This window comes from Mytilus trossulus, chromosome 3, assembly GCF_036588685.1.
Source record: "Mytilus trossulus isolate FHL-02 chromosome 3, PNRI_Mtr1.1.1.hap1, whole genome shotgun sequence".
Taxonomy (NCBI): domain Eukaryota; kingdom Metazoa; phylum Mollusca; class Bivalvia; order Mytilida; family Mytilidae; genus Mytilus; species Mytilus trossulus.
The window spans coordinates 86,382,107-86,407,371 of record NC_086375.1 but is presented as its reverse complement, the minus strand read 5'-3'; the positions used below and the strand labels follow the sequence as shown (position 1 = coordinate 86,407,371).

The window sequence follows — 25,265 nt, the reverse complement described above, 5'->3', positions numbered from 1 at the left end:
AACTCTTTCAGCCGAATCTTAGCTAATTGGTAAACACCCTGTACTCACAATTTGCACCTGGAAATATATAACCTATCAAGGACAATGCTGCTTGTTGTCCTTCTTTACCAAAGTTCCATCTGTGATTTTTATATATGACTATTTGCAGACAATAGTTGTTGTTTCCAAGCATTCAGTTTATTTCTTGACAGATCAAGGACAACTTGTTTTTTATGCCCCACCTAAGATAGTAGAGGGGCATTATGTTTTCTGGTCTGTGCCTCCATTCGTCCGTTCGTTCGTTCGTCCGTTCATTCGTTCGTCCGTTCGTTCGTCCTGCTTCAGGTTAAAGTTTTTGGTCGAGGTAGTTTTTGATGAAGTTGAAGACCAATCAATTTGAAACTTAGTACACATGTTCACTATGATATGATCTTTCTAATTTGAATGTCAAATTAAAGTATTGACCCCAATTTCATGGTCCACTGAACAAAGAAAAAGATAGTGTGAAGCTCAGGTTAAAGTTTTTGGTCAAGGTAGTTTTTGATGAAGTTGAAGTCCAATCAACTTGAAACTTAGTACACATGTTAACTATGATATGATCTTTCTAATTTTAATGCCAAATTAAAGTATTGACCCCAATTTCACGGTCCAGTGAACATGTAAAATGATAGTGCGAGTGGGGCATTCGTGTACTATGGACACATACTTGTTTTGTCATGCTTTTCTGCAGAGACTTGCTGTTGCATTCCTGTATGTTCAGTATTTGTTTACCTATTGAAGGTTATGTCTATCCTGAGTGCTCTGTCCATGCCATTGGCCAAAAACTCATCTAACATACAAAGTGAGGACATTAGGCTGTTGTTCTGTCCATGAGAAAGATTCGGCCCTTCTTATAAATGTATGGTACACAAGTCTACGGAATAGAAATACATTATAGGGACAAATGGAATAGATCTTTCTCCATTAACAGTGCTTACAGTGCATATATTGAATTAACCAAATTCTGCTTAATTTGTTTCATTTATTGGGTCATTAATAATATAATTCGTAAATCAAAATTATTACAAAGGTTATTAGTCACAATACAAATAAAACCCTATAATTTAATGTAACAATTATCATAGTTATCCATTAAATTCATTTAAACAAATTGCTTTTTTATTGTAAATTGTAATAAAATAAGAAAATTATTTGTATTTCCATTCAGTCAAATTGATTCATACATTTTAAAGCTGTTTTTTCCCAGCATTTTACAACCGAACCAAATTACTTATTTGTTTTTGTTGTAAAAGTCCAATTAGAGGAAATATGAGTTCAGTCTGAAATATGCTATTGTGTTTGCTGTCCTTTGTGGCTTGTTGCTTGCAAATCTCTGTTTTTAGACTTCAACCAGAGTCAAATATAAAATTATTGCAGTTTCAAATCTTGTATTCTTAAAAAGTTTGACAAGAAATGCTGAGGGTTAAAATAAAACAAACCAAAAAAACAAATCACCAAACAATTTGAATAGGACTGTAAAACAAGGCTAAATTTAGTGGGATTTATTTCTGCTGACCTGAGGAAGAATAATGTATATTAAGAAAAAAAAAATCATTATTTTACAATGAAATGTGTTAATCACGATTTGAGTTTACAGTAATGATTGCACATGATTATTTTTATAAAAATAGTTTAAAATTTGAAGTGTAATTTTATGAACAGATATTTGTTTATTTACGACATCAAACAACTCGACACTTTTATACAAGTACATTAGTTGTTCCTTGTTGCCAACACTCCATTAATTTCCTGAAAACTATCAATTCATCATGATATTTATTTATGTAATCTAGAATTTTATTTGTCATGTTAAACATTCTATCATGCTTCATTTGGCATTTCAAAAACTGAGAAAAGATTTTCAGACAATTTCTTAGTTGGTCTAATGAAGCGTTGTGATAACATTCAGCACAATGTATAGTCAGATGTAGGATATGAATTAATGGAATGTGTATTTTAATCCATTTATTGAAAAGATCAACTTGAACTTAAAAGGAGCTGTAGAGTAACCATCAATACGACAGCAACCTAACAACATATTAATTAGGTCCTTAAAAGACATACACCATAGGAATTGTAGCCTTTTAAAATGTTACTGTCCTTCTGAACTGATTGTGGGTTACCTGGAGATAAACCCTTGAGATGCTTATTGAAAAAGAAAGTATTCTACACCAGAGATTTACTTTCTGTACAGTTGTTGGGGTCACCCGACTTAATTTATTATTAAGACAATAGGTATTGACCAATCACCTACCCAATTGTTTGTGATAAATCAAAACTACAGATATGAAAGAAACTTATTTTTTTGAACTTTTTAGTGAATAAAAAAAAATCCGTTAATGCTTAAACTGGGGCTTTGAAAAATGCAAGTGTCATATGTGTTGCTCTTCAGGTATATGTACTTTATCCATGTGTTGGGAGAATAAAAAGTTTTATGTATACTTGAAATATAAAATAAGATAAAGTTTATTTCTTTTCCATGAATAAAAGAAAAATTTAGCATAGACCCCTATTTTTTAGTACTCCAAGTACTTGTTTAATTACATAATGGAATTAGAAAATTGAATCCATGTTACATAAGAACAGAGAGAAAGTATAAGTGTTTGCACCAAAAGAATAAGATTTTATCAAACATATTTAAGAATAAAAATAGAGATAAAATTTAAGAATTTTCACTTTTAATAGGTGTGATTGTAAAAGAGTTTTTGAAACCAATTGACTGCTGATCTCTAACCCAGGGGCATAAAATGAATGCTGCTATACAATTTGTTAGGAACATCTTTTGAAATATTCATGTAAAAACTATATGGTGGAGGTTTCTGCTGTGGCAAGTAGGGTACAATGAATATTAATTTAATTACACCTTATATAAGAATGCCAGCTTTTGATTGGCTGATAGCCAGTGTATTTTTCGCATATTCTAAAAAAAAATCCTGATTTGAAACGAATTTGTCTGTTTTTTACCACTGCCGGTGAATATGCCTCAAATACCATGGTATTTGCCATTTTGGATATTCCTTTTTTACCCTCGCGAGCATTTTCCCACCAATTTTTTCGGATATGACGTTTCATAAAGACAGCGCGAAGGCGTATAAGTACATGTATAGTTCCCCCAGTATCTTTTATGATAGTACTTGTATTTCCATTTCCTAGTACAGAGAGTTTAAAGTAAAATTTATTCGGTGTAATTAAACAGGTATATCATGTTATGGAGGGGTATTTGCAAAAAATACAAGTCTTGGGACAAAATTTCCCTTGCCTAGCGGCTCTGGAAATTTAAGTCCCTTGACTTGTATTTTTCGCAAATACCCCTCCATAACATAATATATCTGTTCAAAAATCAATTACAGCAAGTGTGGTGTTTACAATGCAAGGTTATGAAATCTTGTATGAAGTCTATAGAACGTGTGTAAGTACTTTTGCAACAAGTAAATCTATATATACATGCAAGGCCTTAAATGGTTGTATTATATACATTGGTATTTAAAGAATAAAATAACATACAAAAATAGTTTTGAAATCCTAATAATAGTCAGTTGAAATCTATCCGTTTTAGATTTTAATCAGAAAGCCGATTTAAGTTTTTTGTGTTTTGACATTGTTTAGACTGTTAAATATCATAATTTTTAATCAATTTCTGATACAATTTTTCTCTCAAATATCAAAATTATCTGTCCATCAGAGGTTAAATAAATTTGGACGTGTGCAATTAAAATGGTTAGCAAAACATAAGTCGGGTGGGAGAATTTTGGTAATTAATCTTCATTTTATTAAAATGTCTTGATTTGAGATTGGCTTTGAGTAGGAAACGTTTCACGACATACTTATGATATCCCATCTCGTTGTTTCATGACCATGGACGAGTCAAGATTAAATCTAAATTCTTCAGCCAAATGAAGATTCGATTCCATAGACCTTACCTGAACAAAGATTTGATTAGAATGATTGGAATAAAGTTGTGTTTGATGTGTGGTATTTACATGAAAAATGATCTAATTCAGAGGTAATTTGATTTTGTTACCTGCTACCTGGCAGGTGTCTTTGATGTCTGTTAATTAAAGGTGAGTTGGATGTTACAAACTATCATGATAGGCCATTCATTGTGTAATAATGATTTCTCTGGAAGAAATTGATGAAATAGGAAGAATATATTTTTGGTAGATTAAACTCTAAATATAGGTTAAGTTGTTGTTGTCAAAAGGATCTGATTATTGGTAATATATATAGGTATATTGTATATCACTTTAATTGCTCCTCAGATGTTGGTCAGTTGACCTTTATGTATCGGTGATATAACCAGGGTCCCCATTATACACAACCGTTGTATCAAAGATTCAATATAACTTGGATTTATTCTTACACCTAATGGTAACTTTTTCTCAATTTTCCTCCATTCAAAACATTTTATATGTGTAAGACCATTTTACATGTTTTAACTCTAAATAATAATATAATGACCTCTAATCAGATGACCTTATTCTCTTCTTCTTTAATGACAAGGCTATTCATAATTAGGTGCTAATGGTAGTTAATATGCTTAAATCAGTGGAGGCGGGTAGGACCTTTCATATTATAAAAAACTTTAATTTGTTGGTATTTTAATAAGAAACTGTTCCCTCTAATTACAATAAAGATTTACTGTAAAACTCAGTCAAGTTAGATAATTTGTTCATCTTAAAAATAATTCTTCTGGTTATTAACATAAAAGTAAATGAATGGACTTCAATGACAAAACAAAATTATCAGTCAGCATTTCATGTCCCTATGTTAGACCGACTAAAATATGAGATCAGTGTTGCCTGGAATGCTGATGTAAAATTGAGAATGGAAATGGGGAATGAGTTTAAGAGACCGCAACCTGAAAATAGAGCAGAAAACAGCAGAAGTCCCCAAAGGGTCTTCAACCCAACAAGAAAATCTCTCACCCAGATATGTGCTTCAGCTGGCCCTCCCTTAAGGCTCTATCCCAATATAAATGCTCCCATGAGGCACTATCACAAAAGAAATACTTCTGTGAGGCTCTATCACAATAGAATGCTCCCATGAGGCCATTTCACAATAGAAATGCTCCCTCAAGGCTCTATCACAATGGAAATGCTCTAATGTGGATTTATCACATTAGAATGCTCCCATGAGGCTCTATCAATATAAATGTCCCCTGTGAATGAGGCTCTATCACAGAAAAAAAATGCTCCCATGAGGCTCTATTGTAAAAAAAATATATGCTCCCATGAGGCTCTATCTAAATAAAAATGCTCCCATGCATTGTTTTGCAATTGCAATATGAAAAATTATCAAAAATCTGCTGTACTTGATAGCAAAACAAATTGTTTTGATAGCAACTTAAAACACAGATCCTTTTGTATTTCTTGGGATAAACTTCTTCCTAAGACCCCTGAAATTGAAATGAAAATTCGCATTGCGATTGTACTATTTACTTAGTAACATATTATGCTGCACAGTCATCAGTATCAATAATAGATATGATAGTATAAATTTGATGTGAGATGAGGCTATAAATCATACAGAGTGATTTATCTCACTTGTCCCATGAGTTACTAGAGCTGATTATTGATTACATCATTAGATCATTAACATTTATTTAATGTCACAGTACAGGGTACATTCATTTACATCTTAATATGGGATCAGTTTTATAATACTGATGTCATTCAAACTAGGATGCCCAAAGAAAGTTGTGGAGAGTATAACGTTTTTGTCCTGTAGTATATCCATCTATCAGCAGGGGTGGGACCAGAAATTTCCATAAGGGGGAGGGCAATGACTGCGTAAGAGGGGACAGACCTCTCTAATCAGGCTTCAGTGATTCCCTATAAAAACTCACAAATTTTTCCAACAAATTGGCCTCTGATCAATGAAGTTGTGGAGAGTATAATGTTTATGTCCCCTTGTTAAACTACCGGGTAAGTATATTTATCCATCAGTGAAGTTGTGCAGTGTATTGTCCTGTCACTCAGTAAATCCATCTGTCAGTGAAGTTATGGGAGAGTTGATATGTGAATATGGATTCAAGGGGGGGGGGGGGGGGAGGGTAGAGTTTGTTGTAGCAGTTGACTACTTGTCAATTATTTTTTGCAAATTATGACCTGTTTAGATGCCTTTTTGTCTAATGCAGAACGTGGTAGAAGGCATACATGTGATGGACTGTGAAACTCAGATCAGGAGATTTGGAAATTTTGGTCAGGAGATTAGGACTCAGATCAGGAGGTTTTTTATCGACATAAATTTTGTCCTAAATGTAACCATATGAAGTAGAAATTGTGTTTTTTCTACAAATTGTAATATATTTAAAGTACCCTTATTGCCTTTCTATTTGAATAAAATAATATATCAAGAAGAATCTGTTTTGTTTTGTTTTTGATAAATGATTGTTCACTGCTTGCAAATAAATCATTATATTTATCTATCTTATCTGTATAGATTTTTATTCATGTCTCCATCTCCTTATCATTGGTAAATGTAAAGACAGATAAGAAAGAAATAAGCTCTACGTCATGTTTGTTTGCAACATCATAAATTAATTAAAAAAATAACACACTAACAGTAGTACTGCATGGCTTTTAAGCATTATGAAAGTCATATTTGTAGAAAACTTAAAAAGACTTAGACATTGTAAAATGTTTTGCTATTTCTTGCTGACACAATAAAATCTTATAATTTCAAACATCTACAATTCTCAAACTCAAGGTTTTATAATCCCAATTAAACTAACTAAAACTTTTATTAGTCTTTTTTTTTTTTTTTTTTTTTTATCTTTATTCAATTCTTCAACATATATATACAACAGATATATTACATCTAAAAATGTACATATTGTATATTGCAGTCATTGTAAAGAGAAACAGATTTATAATATAAACTTCAATTTAATCCTTAAAAGGAGGTCTAGATTGCTAAAATAATTTATAAATTTATATTTTTTTATTTGTCCCAAAACATTTAAATTCATTTAATCAACATCCTTTTATAATTATTTGATTAAAATATTAATCATTTATAGTTTTTTTTACAATGTACATTTTTAAAAGCAAAATAACTGAAAACAGGATAAAACAAAGGGAAGTAACTAAAATGTATTTCAATATTCCCAATACACATCGTTTCTATAACACAACGGCAGTTAGCCAGAGGTAAACATCGTTGATTACCAGTATGTTTGACACCCAAGCTGTCAAGTGAAGCCATATAATTATACATCTTCTTTGATGTACAGGTAAAATTTAACACAGGTGTCAATTACACCCGTACAGTAGTAAGAAATGATCAAATATGGCGTCTGAAAATTTTCATTCAAGAAATATTTCATACACGGGAGTTTTTTCTCCTAAACGGGAGGACGGGAGGAGACCCCTGAAAACGGGAGTTTTGTACTCCCGTCGGGAGGTTCACATGTATGAGAAGGAAGGGGGACATGGAAATACTGTCTATCCATCTGCTCTTATCAAGTGCTCTCACTGGTACAAATCTTGCCAGATTTTTATTAAACTTGTATGTACTGTTGGTTGATATTAGTAATATCTCGAATAAATTCTTTAATGGTAGTCAAATCAACTATTTTTAAATGAGTTGTGCCCCTTGGAAATATTTAATTTATGGAAAATGGCCTCATTAGCGTTCTAACAGGTACAAATCTTACCAGATTTTAAAAAAAAAATATTATAGGTTTCTATCAGCAATATCTTGGTCAAGTTCTTTCATGGTGGACAATCCACTTATGCCCCTTGGAAATATAAAATATGTGCAATGCGGAGGACATTGGAACTCTGTTCTTTTATTTGCTAACCTTCATTGCTAGCTAACTGTCTCCTTTGTGTTTACTCCACTTCTCTTTTATATCCTTATCTCAGACTTGTGTCAGAAATAGCTTTATTTGTGCTTTAGTACTCTTTTTTATCTGCCTTAAATTGTCCATACACTTTCCATCACAATAACAACAATCTGATGTTTATCATTTACACTTGACCTTACTTTTTATACAAGAAATTATTTTGATTGAAATTTTTTATAAGATAGCACATAGGTGTCAATTTTATATTAAGTTTTTACTTTTAAGTATTTTTGGTAATAATTTTTTACTACTGAAAGTTTTTTTGTAAATTTTTGCTTGCTAATAAATATTTCTGAAGTCATGGAATTTGTACAGATTATTATAAATATATCTATATACTATTTTACATTCTTTCCCTGTGCTCTATTTAGTGTCAGTTGTGTTTCCATAATCATTAACCACCCTAGAGTCAATTGTACTTAGTTTTATTGATAAATATGACTTCATGCTATAGTATTGTACAACCAATTTGCATCTTTGTGCATCATTGCTTGAATATATTTCACTAACTGTTATAGTAAGGCAAGTATCGCTATTTTATAATGAAAAATGTATTGTCCATTAGATTGGATTTATTTTATTGCAATATATTTTTTTTGAGCATTTAAAATTTGACCTGAATGAGGCTGAATCATGTTTTTTTTGTTGTTTTTTTTCTTTCTTTTTTTTCAGTTAAAAAATTGCATTTTTATGCTGGTCTGTTATTTTCCTTTCCTTTCTCCCTTCCTCAATATCTCTTGACAAAAAAATACTATGCTATAATTATAAAATGTCTTTTCAGTTTTGGGTCTATTGGGTCACATGTTTAATTTGTGAACAGTGAAAGAGATGACACTATTTTGAAGATATAATGAACTTTTATTTATTTCCGCCTGTAGTGTATGTAGAACAACAGATATTTAATACTAATGGTTCACTAAGTAGGAATCTAATTAACATCTATATATTGTGTAACATTGTTACAACCTACTAGACTAGTAGGAATGGCAGGCGCTGACAATTGATAGACATTAACAAATGGGTTCCCTATGAAAAATTCAAGTGCCATGTTTTTTGTGTACTTTTTATATAATGAGGATTCTTCACAAGTTTTGTATGTTTTTAAAAAAAGTTTTCATTGTTTATTTGTTCAGCCTATATATCTTTAATATGTATTTTGGCTTTCTTTTAATTATTGTTCAGTTTCATATCTGATTGGTTATTACAAGTAGTTGACTTTTTTTTTAAAAGAAGCATTCATAGTTGAATCAAAAAATTATCTTCTAATGAGATAAACAAAAAATACATGTATCAACTCACAAAACTGTTATGTTATTCAATATCAGTAATTGATAAATGAATGTTTCCATTCTTATCTTTTAAATGAGTGGGTCATATGATGAACACATGCACACCATATCTCCTTATGGTCAATTTCATAGGTTGCATGAATACTGGTTCAAATGAGTTGAATTATTGACTTGCAAGTCAACATTATGCACCAGTGATGTTTTGTAACTTATTTTTGGCAAAATTGACTGCGTTCAGCAAAGTAGTTTATGTAAATTCTTTATTCAGCTTTTATAAATTATTTTTTTTCATGCTTTTGTCAAAAGATGGCTTTTACTTTTATGTGTTGTTGGACTGCTGTCTTTTTGTCCCACATATCTTCTTATGTTCATTTTGATATAAGGTTTCAAATATTGTTAATATTGTAATTAAATACCAGTTTTGAAATACAATAATGCAATCAAATTATTTGGCTCTTTGATGAGTAGATAATTTTAAAGTGCAGCATATGTAGGTATAATTATACTTGCATATTTTAGCAAAATTTTGGACTTTAATAATCAGATGTCAAATTCATATTCCATTGTGTACTATATATATTGATAAGGAGCTTATAATGTAACAGATTACGTGGAATTATGCCCAGCTCTGCCAAATAATCGCCCACAAGAAAATGTTGAAACAGAAAGAGTAAGGGAGGTATTCTGTGTTTTAAGAATGATATGTTTTGACATTGTCTTGATATAATAACTTGATTGTTGTATTTTTGGCAGGTTGTTGTTACATTTAGTGCAAACTTATTACACAATGATACGTTTCACCTGCTTTGGGGGTTCTGTTATTTTGATAAAAGCAAAGAGGGATTGTGCAACAGAAATGTTTATTTTAATGTTAAAAGTAGTTTTTTTAATCTTCAACTTGGCACAGATATAAACCAAGTTTAATTAGTAAGTCCTATAACAAGAAGCTATTTATATATCTTACATTCAAATGAACTCTAAATCTATAAGACTTTTCCATATGAGGAATTGAAAGTAAATTACTATTTATATTTCAGGTTGAAACAAGCTATTAGATGATTGGACATTCTAGTTGTCACATGATTGGACATTCTAGTTGTCACATGATTGGACATTCTAGTTCGTCACATGATTGGAAATTCTAGTTGTCACATGATTGGACATTCTAGTTGTCACATGATTGGACATTCTAGTTGTCACATAAATGGAACAATATCTGTGTATCATGTCATATTGAGTACCAAGTGTACTAATACATATTTCACAAAAAACTTCCAAGAAAAGTACACTCACTGTACAAGAAACATTTCATTATAACTTATGATAAGTTCTTGTCTGGTTATTTTCAAACTACTTTTTTGAAGATATAATCCGTCTCAACCTAACCATTTTCTCCTTTTGCAGGTACATGAAGAGAGTTATACAGTAGACAAGACAGACAGGAAGGAACACATACGGAACACTAAGAGCCATCATGAGGTAAGTTATACAGTAGACAAGACAGACAGGAAGGAACACATACGGAACACTAAGAGCTATCATGAGGTAAGTTATACAGTAGACAAGACAGACAGGAAGGAACACATACGGAACACTAAGAGCCATCATGAGGTAAGTTATACAGTAGACAAGACAGACAGGAAGGAACACATACAGAACACTAAGAGCCATCATGAGGTAAGTTATACAGTAGACAAGACAGACAGGAAGGAACACATACAGAACACTAAGAGCCATCATGAGGTAAGTTTACCCTTCTTTCTGTATTCTACCCCATACCATTCTAACAGAAGACTTTGCCTAGAAATGATCAGCCCACTGTAGCACTCATATCTTGTATACCTATATTAGTGAATGCAATGATTGTAAGGTATGCAGGTCTGTCTTTCTGTCTTACAGAGTATGTCTGATCTAGACCTCACTTTCATGGTTCTTTGGTCAATGTTAAGTTTCATGATGAGGTCTGTATTTCAGTTACTATAAGCCAAATCTAACTTTGAAGTATTGAACATGTCTCTGAGTCGAGGTGCACTCTTGTCCTGTTCTTTTCTGTCTGGGTCATGGTGCACTCTTGTCCTGTTTTTATTAGCCACTGATTTACACAATAAAATGACTGAGTGGATACAATATAAGTGTGATAGGATGAGAGGGACGTCAAGTGTTTCAATTCAGCAATTATTTTGATAATTTTTTCGATCAGAAAAACAAAACTCTTTAAACTTGACTCTTTGGTGCATCCAAGAGAAAATGTTACAGTGAATTTAGTTATAAATAGTAAAGAAACAGTAATTAAGATGTCAGATGATATTTCATATAAAAAATGATACTATTTTCCTGAAGGTTTTCACCATATGATTACTTTGAACTGCTGTATTTAAGTCAACTGTAGAATACAAAAGCATCATAATGGGTATTTACATGAAAGAAATGTATAATTTATAGGATTAACTCAAACAAAGCGTTGTTGATGTTGGAACAGTGCCTGGTTGTAACATTGTGATACAAACTCATTTCCATGGCTTCATAGTAAAAAAATAAGATAATTACAACTATTAAAACATTAGATGCATTATCTATTGATTTCATCTCTTGTGACAGCATCTATCAATGAGTCAGATACCCTAATGACATGTCAATAATATCTATCAATGATTCAGATACTAATGAAATGTCAATACTATCTATCACTGAGTCAGATATCCAATGACATGTCAATAATATCTATCAATGAGTCAGATACCCAACGACATGTCAATTAAATCTATCAATGAGTTGGATATCTAGTGACATGTCAATTATACCTATCAATGAGTCAGATACACAATGACATGTCAATAATATCTATCAATGAGTCAGTTACCCAATGACATGTCAATTAAATCTATCAATGAGTTGGATATCAAGTGACATGTCAATTATACCTATCACTGAGTCAGATATCCAATGACATGTCAATAATATCTATCAATGAGTTGGATATCAAGTGACATGTCAATTATACCTATCAATGAGTCAGATACCCAGTGACATGTCAATAATATCTATCAATGAGTAAGTTACCCAATGACATGTCAATTAAATCTATCAATGAGTTGGATATCAAGTGACATGTCAATTATACCTATCAATGAGTCAGATACCCAATGACATGTCAACAATATCTATCACTGAGTCAGATATCCAATGACATGTCATTAACATCTATCAATGAGTCAGCTTCCCATTGACACATCAATTATACCTATCAATGAGTTAGATATCAAGTGACATGTCCATAATACCTATCAATGAGTCAGATACACAATGACATGTCAATTATACCTATCACTGAGTCAGATATCCAATGACATGTCAATAATATCTATCAATGAGTCAGATGCCCAATAACATGTCAACAATATCTATCAATGAGTAAGCTTCCCATTGACACAACAATTTTACCCATCAATGAGTTGGATATCAAGTGACATGTCAATTATACCTATCACTGAGTCAGATATCCAATGACATGTCAATAACATCTATCACTGAGTCAGATATCCAATGACATGTCAATAACATCTATCAATGAGTCAGCTTCCCATTGACACATCAATTATACCTATCAATGAGTTAGATATCAAGTGACATGTCAATTATACCTATCAATGAGTTAGATATCAAGTGACATGTCATTAACATATATCAATGATTCAGCTACCAAATGACATATCAATGATTTGACTACCCATTGACTTTCAAGAACATCTATCAATGAGTCAGCTACCCAATGAAGCTTCAAGAAATGTTTAAATGAATCATCTACTCATGACATGTCAATGAAATATGTTTGAGTAAGCTACACAATCAAATGGCATGTCAATTACATCTATCAATGAATCAGCTACCCAATGACATGTCAATAATATCTATCAATAAGTCAGATACTCAATGACGCATCAATAAAAAGAATTCAACTTTTTTTTACCATCATAGTTCAGTTACCCTTTTTTGTAGGACTATTGATTGAAATGTATTTTGTTGTGTATAATATTGTCAAAGACACCAGATTTATAAGTTTGTCTGGCTAAGACTTTGTCAGTCCAACAAATAAAGGTACTCTTTGATCTTGAAATTAGCAAACTGAAAACATTGTGACGGTCTTTTTAATTCACAAGATACTTTCAAATCTGATTAACAGAATAAAATACAACTTGGTGTCACTTAAATTCATTAGGAACAATTTTCTATTCTTGTTTGAAATAACATTTAATTACAGCTTCAACAAGTTCAATAACTTTTTCATTGACAACTATAATATTTGGCGCTGAGTTTCCAAGGAAAATGATAAAAACAGGAAAATATCCTGAACTCTATGGTTTAATTATTGCATATAATTGCATCAAAAAGTATGAAGCCGTCAGATACACATGGTATTATCATTACTGTATTTAATTATAGAATCAAATCAATTAAAGCTTTTTATTGAAGAATTTATTGGCATGTTGTTAGAATATGAAAGTCTTCTAATCTGGGAAGAATTACAAAAAATCCATAATTGATCCTGCAGCCAACCAGTGACAAAATAACACCACAAAGAAGATGACCGATATATTTTTTAGGGTTTTATTTGATTTACAGAGAAAGGTTATAGGAAATGGTGAATGGAAACTCCCTTTAAAGATACCCTATATAAAGTACATGTACTTTCTGTTTTGATTTTTTACCATAATACACCTTGTTTTCATTGGCTGCTATTAATGACATTGATGATATACAACCAACAGATGTAGTAATATAAACTTGCTTCCTCTATTAACAAGTACATGTGACTGATTGCCAATTGAGGTAATTGATTGATTGGTGTCTAACACCACTTTCAGCACTATAAGCTCATGTTACAGTAGTTTGACCATTTAGCCCACTTTGCTGTGAATTTAAATCAATCGTCTTTGAGGTTGACTGGACGTAATTAAATACCGTCAGTTAGGTTTCAGTGCTACAGTACATTGTTCAGGCATTTGAAGAATCATCTATGAAGACTAATTGATAAAACTGACAGAAAAATACTAGCCCATGAAATGAAATTAAATTTATAATTAAATCATAGAAATATTGTTCATTAAGTAAACTGTAGGACAGTGAAGGTCAGACAATTTATCAAATATTTAAAAGCTAGACCTATTTCATTAATGTGTTTGTTTGTATTTATTACAGCCATTGTTTGTCTTTATTACAGCCATTGTTTGTATTGCTGTCCATTATTTGATTAAAGGCCAGTAAGGTTATGTCCGGTATATACACATTGTAGCCTTTGTAACAGTCATTAAACATTTACTGCTTAGACCTCAGAACTCATTAGGACAGGAATATTTTCATTTTACCCTAATCAACGTTACAAATGCCTTTGTGAACAAAAATTCTACAGAGGAAAAATTTGTATTGAAATAATGGAAAGATAGAAGCTTAATTTTATGATTGTATAAGGGAATGACTTGTAAAAGGTTGTAGAGTTTCTTCATAATACGGTTTTATTTATTTAACTGTTTCTGCTGAATCTGTGATAACAACACATGCCTCTGGAACAACCTGCATTAAGCTGAATCACTACTGAAGATTAGAAAGTTAATAACCATAAAACACTTGGGAAATTATAAACCTGAAAGATCTCAAAAGAACAGCCAATACTGTTGCAGGTCCCATATTTTCCTCATATGAATATGTAACAATCATATATATTTATATAAAGAAAATTATTTTGTTCCAAAATCTGTTCTCATTTGTTTTAGAATTGAACTAAAGGTCAGGTTTCATTGTCAAAGTTTCATTTTTCATAGAGTTTCATCCAGATCTGTTCTGCCACCATGACTCTGACTCTGATTTGAAAGATGCTGTTGTGGAGGTAGCATTCATATTGTCGAGTTTGAATCTGGTCAGCAATCTACATACCTACAAAACTGAAGGTCATGATCATAGTTACAGAGACAAATATCACTTATTCATGCTGATCTAAATTGTATCTTGTTTATTTCAAGGTCAAGTTTGTTTCTCAAGTAGATCCATTCAGACTTCAAAACATGCAATGACTTTCTGAACTTCTATAATTACATGTACTAATAAATAGAAAATGATTGAGTCAGATCTATTCCACAGCCCAATCAGAAACACATTCAGTAACTTATAGAAGTCCAATTTAAAACCATAATCTGGTCATAACTTGGACATTAACTCCCGGTTAATGCATTCTCAATCAAGTTATCAGATGATAATGAGGGGTTTTATGGAGAAAGAAGACACAATTTTAACATTAGTAAGAAGGGATTAATACCAAATAATTAAACATTTATGATAGAATTTATGTTTAGAACCTTGGGTTGATTATAGATTAGAAAATGTGATTTATTGTGATTTTTATCAGAAAATTATAAACATCACTGAACCAACTGGTAAAACATCAATACAATATAATCCCTAAAGTGGACACCTCAAGTATGCAGGGTTGTTCAAGTTTATTCCATACCTACTTTCACTTTCTCTTTAGACTTGTTTAGAGTCAATATAATTGCTGGTCCATCTTGCTTTTGTGGATGTAACATTGAGACTGTACACCATTTCCTTTGACCTTTACATTACTACAGATTACCTGATTCAACCTTTGGCCTATGACTTTACCTCAATTCAACCTTTGACCTTTACATTACTACAGATTACCTGGTTCAACCTTTGGCCTTGGATGACTTTACCTCATTTCAACCTTTGACCTTTACATTACTATAGATTACCTGATTCAACCTTTGGCCTTGGATGACATTACCTCAATTCAACCTTTGACCTTTACATTACTATAGATTACCTGATTCAACCTTTGGCCTTGGATGACTTTACCTCATTTCAACCTTTGACCTTTACATTACTATAGATTACCTGATTCAACCTTTGGCCTTGGATGACTTTACCTCAATTCAACCTTTGACCTTTACATTACTACAGATTACCTGGTTCAACCTTTGGCCTTGGATGACTTTACCTCAATTCAACCTTTTACCTTTACATTACTACAGATTACCTGGTTCAACCTTTGGCCTTGGATGACTTTACCTCAATTCAACCTTTGACCTTAACATTACCATAGATTACCTGCTTCAACCTTTGGCCTTGGATGACATTACCTCAATTTAACCTTTGGTCTATACATTACCATAGATTACTTTCTTCAACCTTTGATCTCTGATGAATTTACCTCAATTCAATTTTTGGCCTTTTTATACGACCGCAAATTTTGAAAAAAATTTCGTAGTATATTGTTTCATATGTGTAGATTTTTCATATTTGTTAATTGTGATACTTTGATCATTAATGATTGGGCATGTTGATACTCAAGTTCAGATCTGTTGTTTAGAACAAATCCTAAAAAGAGAAGATGGCATTATTAAGATGAGTGATTCTATAACAGGTGCTCCTTTGGGGTTTTATTCATTGGTTATTCCCTATTGATATACCAATAAAGACATTAAATACAAAAGGAAAGCTACCAATAAGAATGATGGATCTACACATTATCATATAACAACAAAAGTTATGCATATAACAAATTGGTTTGATGATAAGTCTTGCCTTTATTACTTTTTGGATAAAAGACAGATAAAATAAAGTGCATCATACAGGGTGTCTGTGAAGATTTAAAAGAATAAGGCAACATCCATGTCTAGGATTTAAATTCTATCTCTTTTTAGAATTGAGATGTGACTACTCATTTAATGAAGAGAATGTCATTATAGAAGATTTGTAGGATTTTACAAATAAGTCGACTAATTCAATTTCTCAACACTGTCGTTTGTGATATTTCATAATGTCAGTTTGCAATAAAACCCGTCAGATTCTATTTTTGAGCTTCCCTATAATCCAGCATTGTGATATAATTTATATAGTTTGATGGGTAGATAAACTTATATTTTGTAGACAATTGAATTTGTAAGGAGTATTGGAAGGAATTAGAACTGACAGAACTTGGAGTAAAAACATAGCTGAATACATTTGATATATAAATTCATGGGAAAAAATTGTTAGTCGTCAAACTTTTTATTAATTTGCTAGATTAAAAAAGCTTCATGAATATCTTAGCATCAACATTGTTCATTGAACTGTGACCTTTTCACTAATTGTTTAGATACAAAATGTCTCCAAATTAGATCAAAAACTTTTTCATTTTGTACCAAAAAACATAATCAATAATTTTACCAGATTTTGTAGTTTCTATGCATTAGTTAATGAACTGTTCAACCATTACTGATGACGAAATGGAAGTCAAATAGGATAATAATGATTTTTTAAAATTTAAGAGTTTACTGTTATGATCATTCATTTAAGATTGGAAAATTATGAGGCAAGCTTTGCATTAAAATACATCCATTTTATAACTAATAGCTGCCCTATCAAATATAGTTACCTTCAAAATATAGAAAACCAGATTTGCTACCTAAGTAATTTTAAAACAGCTAATTTCTTATTCAAAATTTATCCACAAAAACATCAAAATTATCAGAGTTTCCATTTCTGATACATGCTTAGAGTCAAATGTCTTAGAATTTGAGATGGTTTACTAAGTTTACACACCAAAACAAAAGATTTTTCAACAACTTGTTTGGTTTGTAATTTGTTGGGTTGTTATTTGTTTGAATGTTATTTACTTGATTGATTTTTTGTCATTATCAGATTAAGTCAGTGTCTGTAGTTTTTTATACATTGTCAAAATTGTGAGAAACCAATTTCCTGAAATGTTCAGTTATATCAATTATTTCAACCAATTAAAGTGTTGTGAGCGAGTAAACAATTGCTGTCTGTAGTCAGAAAGTTATATCATATTAAATTCCTGCCATTCATACTGCACTTTTTCATTTGAAAAGTTGACTGACATGAAACCTAATTTGATTGAAATGATACTTTTGATTATTTGTAGAAATTTTGGATAAGGATAGGGTAAATAGGAATTGTAGCTTAAAGGTTTGGGAAAGGAGAGTTGTAACTCAGGGATAAAGAGATTTTTCATGACATCACATTTTAAAATTGTTTTCAGATATAAGTAGACACTTTGGTAATCCAGCTTTTGAGCAATAAATAACTATACCTATAACTTAATTATGCCTGTTTAGCCTTTCTTTTTATCTAGTCAATGCTTTCTTTATCAGCTATGAAAATTTATTTGAACTTTTAGATAGCTATCAATAGCTTTACTGTTAAAAGAACATAGAGAAAATTAGAAGAATTATGTGGAGATCAAAGGGGAAATGTTGACATAAATGAGCTGTTGTTTAGACCATTAAATACATGTAATTGTCACATATCTCTTGTTATGAATGATTTGACATTCTGAGCCCTGGTTGGTATACATGAATATGTTATAATTGTGTCATTCACATAAAAATTGAAAGCTTAAATACCTAATTGCAGGGAATTTCATCTGTTCGTTGGCTTAGCTGTAACGACTGGCACAGTTTATATTGTACAATGTTTTATGTCCTTCTGTTCTTTCAATCTCACATGTTCAATGTTTGCCAGATAGTTCTAAAACTTATATCATAGATTTATATCAGCAAATCATCTCTGACAAGTTTAAATATAATCTGTGCTAATCAACTAATTTTAAAAGAGGTTTGCTTCTTGGAAATATGTATTGTAGGGAAAATTGAATTGTTAGCGCTCTAATGGGTCCAACTTTTGCCATTGGTGGGTGACATTGTATTTATGTTCTTTTATATGCACATCTTTTTCTTGGCATATATGTGTGATTATTATTCTGTGTATGAGTTATCTTCCCTAGGAATAGGTATTTTAATCAAGTACTTTCACTCTGGTGGATAGTTGTCTCCCTTTGTTCTATGATAAGTTGTCTCATTTGCACTTGTACCACATCGTATTACAAAAGAAGTTTTCTATATAATCTTATTTCTACCAGTAACAGATTTCTTTGTTAGGTGATCAATATACAACTTATTTCTGGATTTCTAACTTAAATGATAAATAAACAATATCTTTGTATCAGATTTTTTTAAATGCATCATTAATTATTGTAAGAAAACTAGAAATATGAATACCAAAAAAAGAATCTGTGTTATCAATGTTAGCTGATAATTGATATATAAATAAAATATACTGATAATTAATACATAAATAGAATATACTGATAATTATCTGAATGATAAAATGTGCAAGATAAAAATAATAGTTATTGATTATACATGCACATTTGATGAGAAAAATGTTCAGAATGGTACAGGGGGAACAGTGCAATGAGGTGTTCTTTAATGATGGAAACAGTGATCTGATGACACTAATAACAGCGGTAAATCAATAGAGTATTCACTCATCTAAATTGAAAAAAGTTGAGAAAATAGATATTAAAACAATGCTCAGTGATGATACTGTTAAAAAAATATTCTCAAATTATGTACATTTTAATGGAATTGTTTGTTAAAAGAGGGACGATAGATACCAAAGGGACATTCAAACTCGTAAATCTAAAACAAACTGACAACGCCATGGCTAAAAATGAAAAAGACAAACAGAAAAACAATAGTACACATGACACAACATAGAAAACTAAAGAATAAACAACACGAACCCCACCAAAAACTAGGAGTGATCTCAGGTGCTCCAGAAGGGTAAGCAGATCCTGCTCCACATGCGGCACCCGTCGTGTTGCTTATGTGATTACAAATCCGGTAAAAAAGTCTAATTCGGTAGGTCAAATTCATGAAAGGGAAGGGGATTGAAGTTACGACGTAAGGAACATATCCGATATCATTTGTGAAACGGTTATTCCATAACGGTCAACCAACTCGTGATGGCGTCCGTAAAATTTACGAAGGGATGATTTCAACCTTACCATTTGGAACTCTTGGTTTAATAGCTTCCTTGTGAGCAGTAACCCTCTATCAAGAAAATCATGATAGGAAATGCAAGCACGGGAATATATATCAATTGGGAGATATATACCCCGTATGCAGGTGCTGCTGGAATGTTGCTACTTAGAAATGGAAAGTTCACAATTGGAAAGCTGAAATCATCTCTTTTGTCGTAAAGTTTTGTCTTCAACCGACCTTCATTGTCAATTTCTAGATGTAAGTCAAGATATGAAGCCGACTTAACTGTATCTGTATTATCCTTTATCTCCAATTCGATGGGATTGATGCGATCCACATAGTCACCAAATTTTGAATTGTTTAGTGAAAGAACGTCATCTATATAGCGGAAAGTAGAGTTAAAGGATATTGCTAACTTCTTATCTTTCTTCCCAAGAAGTTCCTGCATGAAGTCAGCCTCATAATGATAAAGAAACAAGTCAGCAAGTAGAGGGGCACAGTTTGTTTCCATTGGGATGCCGACAGTCTGTTGAAAAACACGTCCTCTGAACGTAACAAATATGTTGTCTATCAAGAAATCAAGCATCTTGATAATATCGGTTTCAGAGAATTTTTTAACTGTGTTATAAGGAGTACACGTGCAAATACTGCATGATGTTTTAAGTTCAATAATTTATCAAGAACTGTATTAGAAGAGTTACTGAAAACGAAAAAAAATATAATATTAGCTGCATATTGATTATTAAAAAGTAAAATTGGAAAAGACCTGCAAAATCTAATGTTTCAGGTTACCAATTTTTGGAGTGTTCCACAAAGTTATATTATAATGACTTACAATTTCCAAAAATTTACTTATTTTTCACCTGACTTTTATTTTTTATAACTTGTGATTGATTGGTTGCTGTCTACTACACTTTACTTATTAAAGACAATATAAACAACTATTACACAAATTTGCCTAACATGTTTGTCTTGATGAGAAGAAGTTACATAATAAATAGGAGACCAGCTGATTGACTATAGGGTTAAGTTTGTAGAGTACAGATTGAATCCATCTACTCTAATATCCAACAAATATTACAATAAACCACTGAAATGACAATGAATTTACATTTAAACTTTTTAGCTAAAACAGGCTTAAAAACTGACGTTTGGTAAAATTTATTGATATAAATTAAAAGTGTCATTATTTAATTTTAAATTAAACATTTCAAAATGATTTGGTTGCTAGGCAGAAGAAGAATTCAATGTGTCAAAAACACAAGTGTTTGTTTGTTTTTAATTTGTTTTTAGATTTTCATCTTAAGATGTTGTAACATTGTAATGAGAAAGAAATAAGTATTTGTCACTTTGAAAACCCAGCTTAATGGTATTATTACAAGAAAAAAAGTTTACACAGCAATTTATAGTACATGGCATTACAAACCTGTTTATACAACAAAGTCGGTTAGAACCCACATTGATATTACAAACTGAGATTATCTAAAAAAGAGAGTCTCGACCTAAAATTATTTTACTATTTTGTTCATTCAACAAAATTGGTTTATAAATAAAATAATTTTACAAACAAGTTTTGAAAGATGTATCATATTTGTTTTAAGTAAATTATTTTGTTATAAATTAGGCTGTGACTTTTCTCAATTGAATTGTTTCATACCATGTCTGGGGCTTTTATAACTTTTTATACTGTATGGTTTTTTCTAAAGGTCGAACGCTGACTACAGATGCCTATAATTTCTAAAATCTACTTTATTTGACCTATACTTGATATAAGTTGTCTCATTGGCAAACATACCACAATACTTTACTTTTAAATCTTCCTTGTCTATTTTATATCAGAAAAAAATGCATTAGTATATATACCTGGCACAGATATATTTATACTATTGTAGATATAGTGTTACAAACTTGTCTCTTATATACATAATAAAGTCATGTTCATTTCACTTGATCCTGCACCATGTATAAACAATGTTATATTTTTTCATGGCATAAATGAGATTTTTAAGGCTTCATTAGATATTTGAGATTTTACATGGTTTACTAAAAGATCATTGTTTACTCTTTTAGAGGCTTTCTTGTTAGGATTCTACATTACTATGTTTCAGTGGTCTTAAAGTTTCCTGGTTTTATTTCTATTAAGAATCCGTAGGAAAGACCACCATGTTTTTAGAGACTTAAAACTGAAATTTTAGACTATTGAATTGTCATTTGAAACAGAAATGTCATGAATTGATCTGTTAACTTGTTGTAGACATTCTGAGTTTGAAAGAAGAAAATCCATGATAGTTACATCATACATTAAGTTGTTTTAATGCAAAGTGTCAAAATAGCAGGAAAAAAATCTTTATAATTAAATAGTCATTTACAGAAGTTTGTCTTTATTTTTTTATAATTTTTGGCTGAAATAGATCTTCTTTACAAATAACTGCGATTTAAAAAGATATCTCTACAATTATAATGGCTTTAATCAGGCAAAATGTGGATAAAAATAATGTTCTAGTGTACTCATTGTAATACTATAATTCTAATGATAGAAACACAGAGTATTAGTTTCCAATATGGTCTATTGTTTGAATTTAAAGAATGAATAAGTCTAAATATTTCTTGACTCATTTAAATAAGTGGTGTACTATACATTACAGTAAACATTTTACGTATAAATTGATGCAAGTAACAAAACTATTTTGATTATTTTTTGGCTTAAAATGAAAACATTTGATAAACTTTAATGGTAGTAACAAGTGAGATAGAATTGTCATACAGAGAAGTAAAGGATATATATCACTTAATATCAGTACCATCATTGGATAAAACTCTCTTCAGTGACATAAAAATACTATCTTAAGAGAGTACTGTCTGGAAGATCCCCTTGCCAGGTGCATATGTGAATGTGGTAAAAAATGAATTACATATTTCAGTAATTTGTTTTTATTTGATATCTTTTAAGATTTTAAAACAGATATCTAAATTTGCACTTTTAAATGGCCAGTGATGTAAATTTTTTAACCATTAGCAATATTGGAACAAAGAGGTAAATTTATGTAGGACTCAGTTTACAGTAGTCAAGGATATTAGTTTAAACATATTTATTTATAGTGGATTGGGAAACAAGTTTTGCAACTTATATTAATCCCTTTCCACTTTGCGGGTGCGAGTGCTGCCTTGTAGCGGCATTAGCCTACTCTTTTTTGAAATCTACAAGGGTGTCTTTAACGTGCAAGAGATATGGCTCTCTCTTAACACGGGCCAGCCATTTATCGTCCCCGTCCGACAAGGATATAACTTGACAATACCCAAATTGCACCTATTTTGACAGTTTTTTCACCTACGTTATTTTAGGATCAAGAAAAAAATGTCCATACTGTGTTTATTTTGTAGCCCTATCCTTCTTTATTGTATAGGTATTCCAGTTTGATTTTTAATCCACATTGAGTCATAAAAAAATGGGTTTGAATCGACCTCCAAACTATCCATGATTCTGTAATGTGGAGTACCCAAATTGCATCCATGCTTAAATTCATATCGTCAAAAGTCTAATAATCGAGCTTCTGTTTAGTTTCTTCAAATATTTTGAACAATTGGATATTAGTCCATGCTTACTCTTCATATCTTACGAAATGGATTCTTATAACATATTGTATTTGCTAATTTTAAAAAGATGACGCTTTGATGACGTCGCATGGTGACGTTTTCGTATATCTTGCCTTTTCAGTAAACAGCCATCGGTTGATAAATGCTGTGAACGTTTTTGTGTATATCTAAATATGTTTACCGATGTTGAAAGACGTGTAAGGTATCAAATCTTAAAAATACAAATTGTTTAGTCTGTAGAAAATCTTGTAAAATTTCCGTTGCTATTTTTTCTGAATAGGTGCAATTTGAGTACTCGGTGCAATTTGGGTACCCTTATCTTATATATATATATCAACTGTATAGTGCTTTTACCAGGAAGGAACTACACAAGGAGTAGAATATTCACTAATATACTTGATTAAGATAAAATTAGTAGAACTGTTCTCTCTTTGCTCTCCTTCATCTCAAAGTTACAATTAGGCCTTCAACATGGAACAAAATATTAACACCTCAGACAGTCATAGGGAGGCCTTCAACACAGAGCAAAATCTTAACACCTCAGGCAGTCACAGGGAGGCCTTCAACATGGAACAAAATGTTAACACCTCAGGCAGTCACAGTGAGGCATTCAACATTAAGCAAAATCTTTTAAACACCTCAGACAGTCACAGTGAGGCCTTCAACATTGAGCAAAATCTAAACACCTCAGACAGTCACAGTGAGGCATTCAACATGGAGAAAAACCTTAACACTTCAGTGCAAGTTCTCAAAATAGTCACAGTGAGGCAGTTGAGGTGGAAGTTAATGCTAAAACCTTACTACAAATCATTAACACAGTTGGGGCAGAATATTTTCTATTAATAGATCATGCTGCATCATTTTATATTTAATGAAATTAAATTTAACAGACACTGATAACACATATAAACAAAATATTTTTTTCACAATTCAAATTAAAACCAAGTATTTCTTGCTCCGATAGTTCAATTAAAAACTTGGGTTTATCAAACTCTTAACTGAATAATTCAAGGTCTTGTTAATAGCTGTATGATGTAAACTTTTTACTTCTATAACAATCAGTTTAGTAGAATAAAAAACATAAATTTAGAATTTTACCCACTTGCATATCTTTTCTTGTTGTAAAATCAAGATTAAAAGAATAATGGTTCCTTGTGGTTTTGTGAAGTATTTTTTTTGTGGTTGAATGTTTGAAATGTCATTTTTGTGGTGAGGAAATTCTACTTGGACCTATCCTAAGTACTAAATTAAATAGCACAGTTTGTCATATTACAAACTTTTATGAATGAACAGAGAGAGGTAATGCAAAATTGTTTCTCAACTTTACCTACAGATTGTATGATATACTCTATGATTTATGGACGGTGGCTGAAATGGTCTTTGAAGTGTTATTTGTAGTAATATTACAAAATTAATCATTCATAATGGATTTACATTTAAAATCATACTTTTTCACTGTGCAATGTTATAGTAATGTAATGGTTATTAATTTCACATTTTATGTTATAATTTATTATGGATGTAATATTTGTAGTAGTGAGATGTTCTGTTTATGTGAACATTATCAAAATAAAATGTTCTACTGAACACAAATTGACTGATTTCAGTTCATAAAAATTATGATGGGAATCTATAATGGATAATTTAGGGTTAAATTTTTACAAATATGACTTTATT

General features: G+C 31.2%; 1 protein-coding gene across 3 annotated transcripts in view; it reads left to right on the top strand.

Moving 5' to 3' along the window:
• LOC134712722 (uncharacterized) overlaps window positions 1-25,265 on the top strand; it is a 95,785-nt gene that overhangs the window by 55,257 nt on the left and 15,263 nt on the right. Inside the window, exon 5 of one of the 3 annotated variants that reach the window (XM_063574549.1) lies at window positions 10,561-10,635. In XM_063574549.1, coding sequence (XP_063430619.1) covers window positions 10,561-10,635 — 75 coding nt within the window. Of the gene's footprint in view, window positions 1-10,560; window positions 10,636-10,700; window positions 10,768-10,833; window positions 10,900-25,265 lie in introns of those variants that run through there. The other 2 variants (XM_063574550.1, XM_063574551.1) reach the window with 2 other exon arrangements.